Raw genomic sequence first — 12,101 nt, 5'->3', positions numbered from 1 at the left:
AGACTTTAATAAACCATTGGTACCTGACAAGAATTTATTGCGCATTTAACGCGCTTTAAAGCAGTTCCATCGAATCGAGTGAAGCCAAAATCACGTGATAACGTAGATAGTGTATATATATATATATATATGTAAATATTTAAATAAACATCCCCAAAGTGTTCTCTTACAAGATGAAAGGAGGCTTTATTGAGGCTAGATAGCTAACATATCGCTTGTGCATATCATAGTTACTCGATATAACTACGCGAAAATAGTCACAATACTTCCATATGTAAGTCGTGTCATTACAGTCTTCTTTATTAATGTCAATTTTATCGCGCGCTACTCCTTCCATATGGTCGACGACGGTCGAAACTACACAGTTCCGGACATATATTTAAAAGTATTTTGTATATATTTTTACATACAAAACACTTTTAAATATACATTAACATGTAATTGAATGTTTTAATTTAATGTATTAAATTAATAATCATTTTAAACTGGCCATCATGATGGGTTGCGTGTATTTTTTAAAAAAATAGGTACTATCCCATTCCCAATAGTGGTACTTTTTAATTTAAAATAAAATAATGTGTTGTTATTTGAAGATAATAAAAAAAGATGGCGCTGTTATTAATTTTTAAATAAAATACTCATTTTGTAAATAGAGTTATTAATATTTTATTTATAATTTTCTTTGTAATCCAACTGACTACCTACCCCTGTGAACCCCGGACCTTCGTTATTTTATAAAAGCTAAAAGTTCGCCAGCGCATACTTCACAAGTAAGAACGATAAAACATTATAAAATTTGGGTAACCGGGCTAGGTAATCGATAGTAAAGGAGTGTAAAATACCGTTCTAAAGTGATTAAGAACTAAAGTGTAATTTTTTGGCATTGCCTTCAGAATATCATTCAAAATCACACAATTTATTTTTAGACAATATCGCGGCAGCTCCTTGCCAGATACTCTGAATGTATTGTGCAAAAATCAGATGATGTTTTTACATTAGCCAGACATTCTTATAATTATTAGGAATTAATGTTTATGTTTGTGTTGTACGCGGTAAGGAAGATAGAGATTTTTTATTATATATTATGAGCTCGGTAGATACTCGTTACAAAGGCCATCATCACTGCACACTACAACTGAATTTACTGTCGAGTGGTATAACTTAGCATCATTGAAGTAGTTTTACATAATACTCTTTAATTTTTTTAATTCGGATGTGACGGCCAGTAGAAGTGATTCCGTATAACAATTGAGGTAGATGTTTAAGCACTAATAGCACATACCTCGGAGATAACACTCGAGCTAAGCACTTGCACTATATCGTCTAACTTAAAGTACTTTTATCAATGATCTATATTAGAGAAGTTAGCCACGTATTTTATTTATAAAATAATACACATATGTACACATATTTATATGGGACGTTTTTAATTGATTTTCTTTGACTAGCCTCTACTTGTATGATCACTTGATTTCGGCTTGACGTTGACTTATGGGAAACCTGCGTTGACATTTTAATGTCGTATCATAAAATACCTGTTGGAGGGCACGAGCATATCTCAGCGACGTGGTGAGGGTATCGATGGCTTGCGCAGCGTTAGGCGCCGGAAGGTCTAACGCCGCCAACGCACGCGCCTCCAGCTCCGTCCAAACTAAACGCGGATTATAATTCACGACCATCAACCGGCTCTGCGCGGAGAACTCAACAACTGGCTTATCAATGGAAAGCTGTAGAGATCCGGATTTCACTTGCGCCTGAAAACAATTGCATTATCAGCTGAAAGAAATGGTTTTAAATCTCGGACCTCGTCCCTCTTGCCAAATAATATATACTAATTTAAATTCTTTATACTAAGTACGATGAATAATATCTCTTATTGACGTCAAGTTGAGTCGTCTACCTGTTCGGAAAAAATACCTTACACCTGAGAGGAACACGCAACAGTAACTCAGCAGGACCATGTATATTTTTTACATAATTTTTAATCATGTAATGTGATAAATATAGAGATAGTTAGGAGGCAAACATCATTCCTGAGGTGTGCTATTTTCTGTAAAGACATTTACGGTTTAGCTCAGATAAATTTTTGATACTTTATCTAACAATAGAAGCTTTCTTTAGATTTTCTGGAACACTATTGCTTATACTAATTATGCTTGCTAACTCATGTTCACTTAGTTGTTCCAAATAGGACAATTAGACAGCCTATGTATCTTAATATTCCCAAATGTACATCAAATTACAGACAAAACTCCTTCTTTATAAGATCAGCGAGAGAGATGAACAAACTAGCTCGGTACCCCGAACTAGATTTGTTTGTCTCTAACACGCATAATTTTAAACAAACTTTATCGAAGGCGTGGTTTGACAGTTCTAGAGCGTGATGATAGCTTCATATTAACTTTAGTGTATTAGCTCAACTTAAAGGCAATAATGTATTTTTTATTGTTTTTTACTTTCTGCGTTTTTTATGTTTGAGTATCAATGTGCGAAAACATCTAATTGGTGTTTAGTTTTTATTTAGGTTTTTATTTGTAGTTATAAGACACTGTTTGTTTTCCAAATAAAATAAAATAAAATAAAATAAAATAAATTACATTGTACATTGTTTGTAGAAACATTTGATAACTAGATGAATTTAAGTCTTAGTTTGATTTTGCTTCTGGTACATATTTTGTGTATGGCTCAGTTTTTGAGAGCACCTGTAATGTTTTTGAGAATATGATTGCAATATAATTTTGCATATCAGATATTGAGACAGTAGCCTGATAATAGTAAAAGTCAAGGTTCGGCACTCTCAGGCGCTCTTACGCCGGGATGCTAAACGGGTATTATAGAGGAGTGACAGACCGAGCCAAAGTCAGCCCAGACACAACATGAAGCGTTCGCCTGAGTTATCTCAGAGGCTTGCTTATTCCCTACAGGGCCTTCAAACTTCGCTACCTTAGAAAAGGTTTTAGGCCAAACGCCCTCTGCACTCTGCCTTCCGAGCTTGTTAAATCGGAAGATACCACTTGGGTAACAGTGTAAAGCAGGCCAAAAAAACTTGTGAAAAGTTATTAATAATTCTTCCAAAACCATCGAAACCAAAACTTTGTCTTAATGACTGATACAAATAAATAAAATCTGAGTATCTATTTGTAATATTAAAATAACGGTTTTTTACTACATGCATATGAATATATATACGGTACATATACGAAAGTCACATTTTTTTTTATTTTTGTCCTTCTGTTTGTTTTAGATAATCTCTGAAATGGCTGGCTTTTGGCTTGACTTAAATAGGCAGGTTGCCGGTGTACTCGTAACTCAGGCTACTTTCGTTTTACAAAATTCTTATGATATGATAATATAATGACACCCACTAAAATCAGTGCTAGTCACGCAAAGCGAGCGGGGGACAGCTAGTCTTCCATAAATATGCTAAAAAATTTCAATTAGGTAAGCAAAAAGATTTTGTTTAAAGCAATGGATTTCAGCTGTAATATTCATTAGTTAAATTATTAGTACCACGTGTTCTACGCTTTGAAAGTTGGCTAATAATTTTTAGCCTGTATAGCAAAAAAAAAGTGTAATACTCTTTTACCGGACGAGGATAAAACACTTAGACAATTTTATTTTAAGTTAGGAACATGGGTTTATAATGTGAAAACAAAATCACCCTATATATGTACATTTACCTGTAAGTCTCTGGCCCATTCTTCATGTAATTGCGTGTAAAAGTTTTTAAGATCTTTCAATACTTGTCTCGCCAGATGAGACACTTCAGCACTACCTTGAAATTCCTTTAAATAGTTTTCAGCAGACATTTGAATATCTTTTGTCTGAAATCAATAACGAGAACGTCCCATAAAATTACGTTTAGATAGAATGAGGAAAGTAACAGACATAGCTCAGCAGATTTGCAAGTTGAAGTCGCAGTGGCTAGGCCACATAGCGTACAATACAGATGGCCACGGACCACGGAGTACCTTCTGATGACCTTGTTAAAGCTGCCTTATGAAAGGCTGGATGCAGGTCGGTCCTAATTGGTAATGTTGAAAATCTATGGAAGAAGCCTCTGTTCACAAATAGACGTCTAACGGATGATTTTTTTTTAAGTTTTGCTCTGATAATTTAAAAATGTGATTGAATTAACAAATAGTCCAAAGTTAATGTTAAAAGATTAACCACGGCAGCCAGATTCTTTCCTAAATATGTCAGTTTATCAATCCGATGCATAAATCTTGGCTTTAAAAACAGCCGTTATTCGGACCGGTTAACTGGATATCATGGGTGATAAGCCGTAAGCAAATGGTGCGCATCCGATGAACCTTATCAAAATATTCATTGCTTATTTCAAACATGATATGACAAAAAATGTTTAAATATTGTAAACATTTTTCGCGTACCGTCTTAAAAATTTGGATCACTTAAGTCTTCTTTTAAACTTTCCCTGTATATTATAGATAAACTCGGGATCAGAAGACTATATTGAAATTTTAGTTTTAGTAGAAGTTTTATTTATTTATTTATTTATTTAACAGTTTATTGTACACAATAAAAACACTAAAGTAACAATACAAATATAACTGACACAACAGGCACTACTTATTTCTAACCAGAAATTTCTTCCAGTAGGCCTACGGAAGGAGATTCATAAAAAGTAAGGCAGACACAATGTGCACAATAATTAAATTGAAATATTTACAATAGATACGACTTTTGACCATAATTACATACTTAACATGAACATAAATGTATACTTACATATTATATAAATTATGAAGTTTTAGTTTTAGTAAGAAACTACACAAAACAGTAAGATGAAAAGGCGTAGAAATGGAACCTTAAAAAAATCAATATGCCCACAAATGACCGCTATCTATATAATAATAAAAAAACTTTTTATTTTAAGGTATCGGAAAAGTTACACTTTGCAAATAAGTATACACATTACTGCTCAGTATTCGAAATTGAAATTGGATAAATGTAACCAAAATATTGACCGGAATAAAGATTTTAGAACTATGAAAAGAAAATGTTATTGTTGTAGTTATACTGGAGCAATAGTGGGAAGTACTAACTAAACTTTTTTTTATACTAACTTTAGCTTCCATCTGCTTAGCCCATTGTATCTGTTGCACGAGCGGCGACATTTCTGGCGGCTGATACATCTTTACATGTACTTCATCGGAGTTCAATTGTTCTCGAATGTTCTTTAGCATCGCTAGTAGAGAGGATAAGAACATTTCTAATTCATTGCTCAAAGCTTGTTTCACAATAGGCCTGTTTATAAGGGACTTGTAGCGCATAAACTCATATAACATCTGAAATTAGAAAATATTTTCAAGAACAAAAAGTCATTGTCTAGTAACAGAAATCAACAGAAGTTAATTATTTCTGTAAAGTGATATTAATAAACTGCATATGATTTAACAAAATCACATGCGATCTGTTCGATCACGTTATTTTAACATTAATATTTATTACCTTTATTATTCAGGTACATGAAAAACAAAATCGTGTTTTAGAAAGAAGTGTAATTTGATTATTTTACTAAGATAATTGATTTATTTTCATGTCATACTGAATAATAAACTTTTTGCAAACGTATAAATATTAAATGTCATTAATAAATTTTATGACATATGACTAAAATAACCACTTAAATTTCCGGTTTGCTTATTCATAATGTTCAATGTTATTTATAAAATTTGTTACTTCCGTAATAAGATGTACAACATTTGAGGACATTTCAAATCAATTTAATAATAACACGCTTTGAGTTTTTTTTTTAAGAGAATATTAGAAGTGAGTTCTTTACGGTTAAATCTATAAATACAAGTTAATAAGTAAAAAAAATTATACATTAAGTAGTTAAAAGAATTCTGTATTAAAAATAAAAAAAATTAGCATTACAAACTTTCATAAAATATTAGGCCGCATAGGGGGCAGAACATATAAAGAGGCCACATTCAACCGGTCCCATTGGAAATCTATAGAGGGAGACTTATATGTCCGGCAATGAACGTCTTATGGCTGAAATTATGAAGATTATTATAAAATATTTAGAAGCAATACACAAAGTTCATCTCAATGGTCACTACCTTATTCTCAGTTTAACTAACCCTTACTGGTTATTTCTGATTAGTGAAACTGAAGACTGAATACAGGCACACAATAGATAAATGTACTACGTGTGGTAATAAATGTGATTTGGGACTCTTTTTGTTTAAGGAACGAATGTCGGTGTCGCTAGGATCAATAAGATAGGTAGCACCATACCTGGTTACACTCGGTTTCCAGTACGAGTTGGCGCCGCGTACTGCGCGCATTACCAAAGTGTAACTACGTCATTATTTTGTATATCTTATGAAGTGCATCGCGATATACAGGAAATGTCGTAAATGTTACATATAATATGTAAAATTACTTGTTTAGTTGATATGTTGTGCAGCCGAGGTTTCAACTTCTTAGCAATGTTTGCTTCGCACGGTCTCAGATTTGACGAAAATTTCAATACAGCGTTTTCCCAGGCTGAGTTTTGCGAGTTACAAATCCAAATATTTATACCTTTAATTAAAAGAAATGTTACAGTAAAAGAGCTCAACGGATACCAATATTTGAATAATAAACCTTGATTCCTGTGATTACCACAAATACTTATGTTTTAGTATTTAGGACTATACGAGTGGGTTTGAATATTAATTCAAAACAAAACTCATAATTTTATACTGAATTATAAAAATAAACACTCGAAGACAGATCTTTATGAAATCGTAAGCAAATGTCTCCGGGCATTACTAATCGATGTTGAATAAGAAATAATCAACTTACTTGCGAAGGGTTCAAATAACTCGTCCGTCTTTAGTTCCGCTTTTTCATTATTTGTCAATAACTTATTCAACTGGTTATGTATCGATCGCAAGTCATTGATCTAAAGAAATAAAAATGAAATGTACAACGTTTATTTATAACGTGGTGGATCTTTTACAGAGAGACATATTTTTGCTGACAAACACCAATTTCAAAGCAAAATAACTGTGTACCGGCTTAAAAATCGCTACTGGAATTACTACGTTAACCAGAGACATAATTGTATGCCCTAGGTGTCCAAAACTTTAGTAACACTGCAGTGTTGAAAACAAGACAGAATAGAATGAAAGAATTTCCATAGCAGATTAAATAAAAAATAATAATTTCTATTGCCAAAGCTCAATAAATCTAAAACGTGATTTGCAAATGACAATACCTATCATGTATTTTTATTTTTGAATTAAGAGTAAAAAGTAGCTGTTTATCTAAATAGCTACATAGCTACATAACTAAATAAGCTGTTCTAAATGAATCAAAACTATAAGAACTCCTGAACTTTTATTTCAGGCTATCGTTATTTTTTATTATAAAAATTTCAAAGATATTTTTGTTTAAATACGGCTTAAAACTTGACACAGGAATCAAAGACAGTTTTATACAAGTATGAAACAGGTTGATCAGTTTAAAACTTCAAGTAAGTAAAACTGATTTGTCAGCAAAAAGTTTTAAAAGTTTAACAAATACTTTCAATTACCTTATGTAACGAAATCACTCTGAAATATGTTACATTAATTTATTTTTCTATTGGAATGCGACTGATCTTTAACTTCTTGCAGTACAATGTCTGCGTAAAAGTGACAGTAAACAATAATTAATTTTAATATGTAGTAATCCGCTTAGTGAAAATGTTTTATCTTACTATATTGTCATTATGATATTTCAGAAACCACTGATTTTTAGATAACACGTATCATACATTAATTGACAACAAATGAGATGTAATTTTATTTCATTTATTATTTTCAATAACCAATCATCCTGTATATTCACTTACCTCCTTAACTCTTTGGTGAAAGTTTAAACAAAATTGCGGAATATATCCTTTTCCGTTCCATGGGTGAAGTGCATAGTTTGGCCAGTATGTTTCGGTTAGCGACGCACACGCGTCGATCCAAGTTTGCGTCACATTAAGGCATTCAGTAATTAATCTTAAAAGTTCATTATCTTCTACTCCGTTGTGAACTTTCCACAAGTCTACGCTACTTAGAGACTTTCGTGTTAGACTACAAATGATGTGACCTAAAATTTCCAGAGATTTGTGAAACATAAGTTGCTAAATGCATATTATTGCCAGATGATTTAAAATCTGTGCAGACGTCAGCATGGTTTGATAAGTTTTCACTAAAAATTGACCTACATTATTTTAGTACTGCGTCGTATTAGGTATACGCACTTTCCTAACGTGCGGTACAACGGTTTCGGTGGTGCTTTAAAATATATTCGGGTCCATAGTATAAGGAAAGTGAACAAAATTTATATTATTAGAAGACGCTGTCATCATAAATGCTGTTGTCTTTTGACGACGTTATAATTATTACCACAAATAGCAGTTACAGGTTGTTAGTAGATGATAATAGTGATAAACGTATGATACTCAAAGATGTATCACTTCAAAGAATTTTGTTTTAAAACACTCATAATCATAGGCCTCCTAAAAATAACCACCATCACTATGTCGTCGGTCCAGCTAAAAGAGGGCCTAACCGTGTCACGGCTTGTGGTCGCCCTTCGAGAACTTTTCGGTCCCAACAGCTCATCGGTTCAACGAGTAATGTGCTTCGCCCTATGCCACTCAATCGAATCGATCAACGGTATCACACTGTGATTCGCTAAACGTATCAGTCCTGGTCACTGTCTACAGTTCTTTCGCGTTAAGAATACAGTCGATCATCAGTTGAAGCTACATTTTCGAACGGATCAGCTAATTACATGATGACTTGACTGAATTTCATAACAAAGATGATTCATCACATTCTAAAGGTATAAAAAATCGAAACAATGAAAGTAGTATAAATCATTTGAATAAAACCAACATTATTTGATATATAAAAGATAATGCTACGCACCTGTAATATCTAATATGTGGATCATTCGGTCTTGCGAGTACGGTAATTCCACATACCGCCAAATGTCATCTAAAATCCCACCGATGTTTTCCGCACTATCTCGTAGTTCATAAACTGAACATGCTTGCATTGACCTTGATAAAATTTAAAACACGTAATCGATCTATTAACTAAGGTTAAAACTCTACCTTATATATTAAGAACTAGCAGTACTACAACCGCTTCGCGAACTTAATGCACGCCTCCTCAATCTTCCTTGCGGGTAAAACTTCATAAAATCCGATTAAGCTTCTATTCGGCGAAAGAATTTTAATAACGAATTTCAGAGCCTATCTATAAATACATAGATCGTAGCTTCTGAGCCTATCTATAAATACATAGATCGTAGAATTATTGTAGAAAGTACGAAAATACTAAATATTTGTTTGACAATTTTTTAACCTTTATTTTTTAGTATATTACCCTGATATATTTAAAATGACGAATGTGACGAAATGATCTCTTATAAAATTTGAAAAATAGATATTGTTTTTTTTCTGTAAAAAGCTTCACCAAATAATTACTGTTACAAAGTTATTATATCGGAAATTAATTATTATAATCAAGTGATAATAATTTCTGTATGTTGTATTCTATGGGTTTTTAGAAAGAGTGCGAAATTGTTATTTATTTTAAATAGAAATACCATTAAATAATAATATTATCAACTGATACAAATGCTATTTACTTTATTTCTTCCCATATGTCTTCAAAAAGTACACAAAAATTACAAGCGGCTTCTCTTTCTTTTTTTGACACATCTCTTTTCTCTCCTATTGCTTTCCAATAATTAACTTCGTCTTCAATTGATAAAATAACTAAAATAAAAAACAAGTTTAAAATAATAACTCATGTTTAAATAATTAATACACATTTTAATAACAGAGATACGCCAATTTAGCGTATGTCTTAAAAATATATTCACCATTTATGTTTCCGTTACTTTTACCATGAGTCAGTATTCTTAAATTAGTTTCCAAGTCTACGAGATTATTTTGTAGTTTATTCGTAAACAAATCATCTCCCTGAAATTATAAGAAAATTACTACAGCAACCTTATAAAAAATTTAAGTTCTTAACTTTTTTAATAAGGTTGCTACTCAATGCAACGATTTAAAACATGGTTAAATTGGGGTTAAAGAGAAACAATTTTAAAATATATAAATCATGTAAATTAAGTAAAAAACGTCAGAATAATATATCTAGGACCCATAAATCATAGTAAATGTACAACCAACTATCTTCTAACCTAATCTGCACTAGAGATTTAAACTTTATATCAAAGGTTCCCAAACTAGTATATACGACAAAACGTCAAACAACCTCGGCTCAAGCCTCGGCTTTCTATTAACGCCATTTAACTTTAATTGAATATTCCTATCGCATTTCCGTATGATTCAATAATTTACGCACTTTATTAAGCCACAACCATATCTACGTGTTTATGAAATGTTTTCGCCAAATCTTATATACTTAAGTAAATTATTAAAAAAATAATGTATTTGAAGTAAAAAGGTTACATTGTAATCAATGACAATGGTAGAATCGTGAATATCTTAAAAATATTAATTATATTCGTAAGGAAATAGAAAAAAAGTATGGATTAAAATTGTAAATAATGACTATTTATAAAACTGATTACTTCGGAAAGCGCGTGTATTAAGTGCCTAGTCACGGTTTAAATCTAATTGTCAAACGTACGTTCATTTGAACCAAAGTTTGCATGGCGAATTTATATATAATCACGGGTCTCGTTTACAAGAGGCCTTCTAGGTACCACCGTGGAGCTCATTACTAGGCAGGACAGCAGTGATAAAACATTATTGTTTCAAGTTAAGGTGCCGTAGTCAAAGTTCAATATCTCATCAGCTATTTAACACGATTTACTTACCTACAGTTTTAAAAAAGATATTAAAAGTTTTTAATGGAATCAGGCGTTACTTCGCAGAAGTCCATCCTAAGTAAGAAAAGGACCAATATTTAGCCACTTCCGCACATGCAGTTCTCTGTGTTTGGCACTAATACGGTGTGGCATGGCTCCTGAAGATGCCCCGTGGAGGGGTGAAACACCTGTTGAGTGGTTAGGTGGTGGCGGTTGTGTGATTCGCATTGTTTGCCGCATACGCATTTATCAGTGGGCTGGCGGGCGGTGCATTTCATTGCACGACTACCACTGCATGTGCGGAAGTGGCTAAATATTGGTCCTTTTCTTAATTAAGAGTTTTTTTTTTCAACTAGCGATAGTACCTCTAACTTAGATTCAAAATTGCCTGTTCATAAGTTTTTGCAATTAATTAGCATTATTAAGAAAAAGTTATTATTACGATCGATATTCAATACATAACTGTGTTTATCAACCCTCATAATTGTATATTTAGTTCTGTTACGTCAATGACGGCTAGTTATGAACTGGGTTCTTAAATAGCAAAATTATCAAAACTACATTACAAAATATAAACACAACAAAAATTTAAACTAACGTTAAAATTATGTTATCACATAGGCAACTAAAATATAGTTATATGTTAGTTTATGTGTTGTATATTTATTTAGGTATGCGTGTTTTAAATGTATAAAAAACAGCAACAGAACAGTGTCACCATAATTTTAATTTAGGAGGCAGTATTGAATTCACATATTCTCACTCACACACTCACTCATACACTCACTCACATAAGGAAACACTTATTACAAATTATAAATAAATACGGTCATACCAAAGATAACAGAGGGTTAAATATTTGTCTCATTATTTGATATAACGACTCGGCTGCCTCAGCAGTAATAGTGATTATATTTAAATTATTAACACAATCTTCACTAGACAAATCTATAGGCGAGTTCTTGTAAAATACTACTGCCTTTTGTGTGTCGCATTTAATCTAAAAAGAAATATTATTAGTGGCATTAAAACTTGGTATTAATTAATAAATTGAGTCAACATTTTGTAATGGAAATTAAACTACCATTTTTTTCAATTTACCAATATTTCTATTTTATACTTACTTCGGTGGAAAAAAACAATGTTTTTTCATGTATTGTGGTACGTAGTAGATATGTTTGCGCATTAGATATAAAATCAAATAGAGCATTTTCATCAGCTAACTTTAATCTAGGTACATTAAAAAATGACTCTGG

The 12,101-nt window shown here is 32.1% G+C and overlaps 1 protein-coding gene across 1 annotated transcript in view; it reads right to left on the bottom strand.

Annotated features, from left to right (window-relative positions):
• The window catches only part of btv (beethoven), a 63,546-nt gene that overhangs the window by 51,149 nt on the left and 296 nt on the right, over positions 1-12,101 (bottom strand). Inside the window, exons 2-12 of the mRNA XM_068771964.1 lie at positions 11,970-12,097; positions 11,681-11,845; positions 9,889-9,988; positions 9,652-9,781; positions 8,925-9,058; positions 7,853-8,097; positions 6,820-6,919; positions 6,416-6,555; positions 5,088-5,309; positions 3,681-3,824; positions 1,536-1,754 (exon numbers count right to left, since the gene is read on the bottom strand). Coding sequence (XP_068628065.1) covers positions 1,536-1,754; positions 3,681-3,824; positions 5,088-5,309; positions 6,416-6,555; positions 6,820-6,919; positions 7,853-8,097; positions 8,925-9,058; positions 9,652-9,781; positions 9,889-9,988; positions 11,681-11,845; positions 11,970-12,097 — 1,727 coding nt within the window. The remainder of the gene's footprint in view (positions 1-1,535; positions 1,755-3,680; positions 3,825-5,087; positions 5,310-6,415; positions 6,556-6,819; positions 6,920-7,852; positions 8,098-8,924; positions 9,059-9,651; positions 9,782-9,888; positions 9,989-11,680; positions 11,846-11,969; positions 12,098-12,101) is intronic.

Source organism: Battus philenor, unplaced genomic scaffold, assembly GCF_028537555.1.
Source record: "Battus philenor isolate CCGP_79_NKW_IND1 unplaced genomic scaffold, ilBatPhil1.0.hap1 SCAF_4, whole genome shotgun sequence".
In the NCBI taxonomy this organism is placed as follows: domain Eukaryota; kingdom Metazoa; phylum Arthropoda; class Insecta; order Lepidoptera; family Papilionidae; genus Battus; species Battus philenor.
The sequence above is the reverse complement of the archived record's forward strand: the minus strand, read 5'-3'. Positions and strand labels throughout refer to the sequence as shown.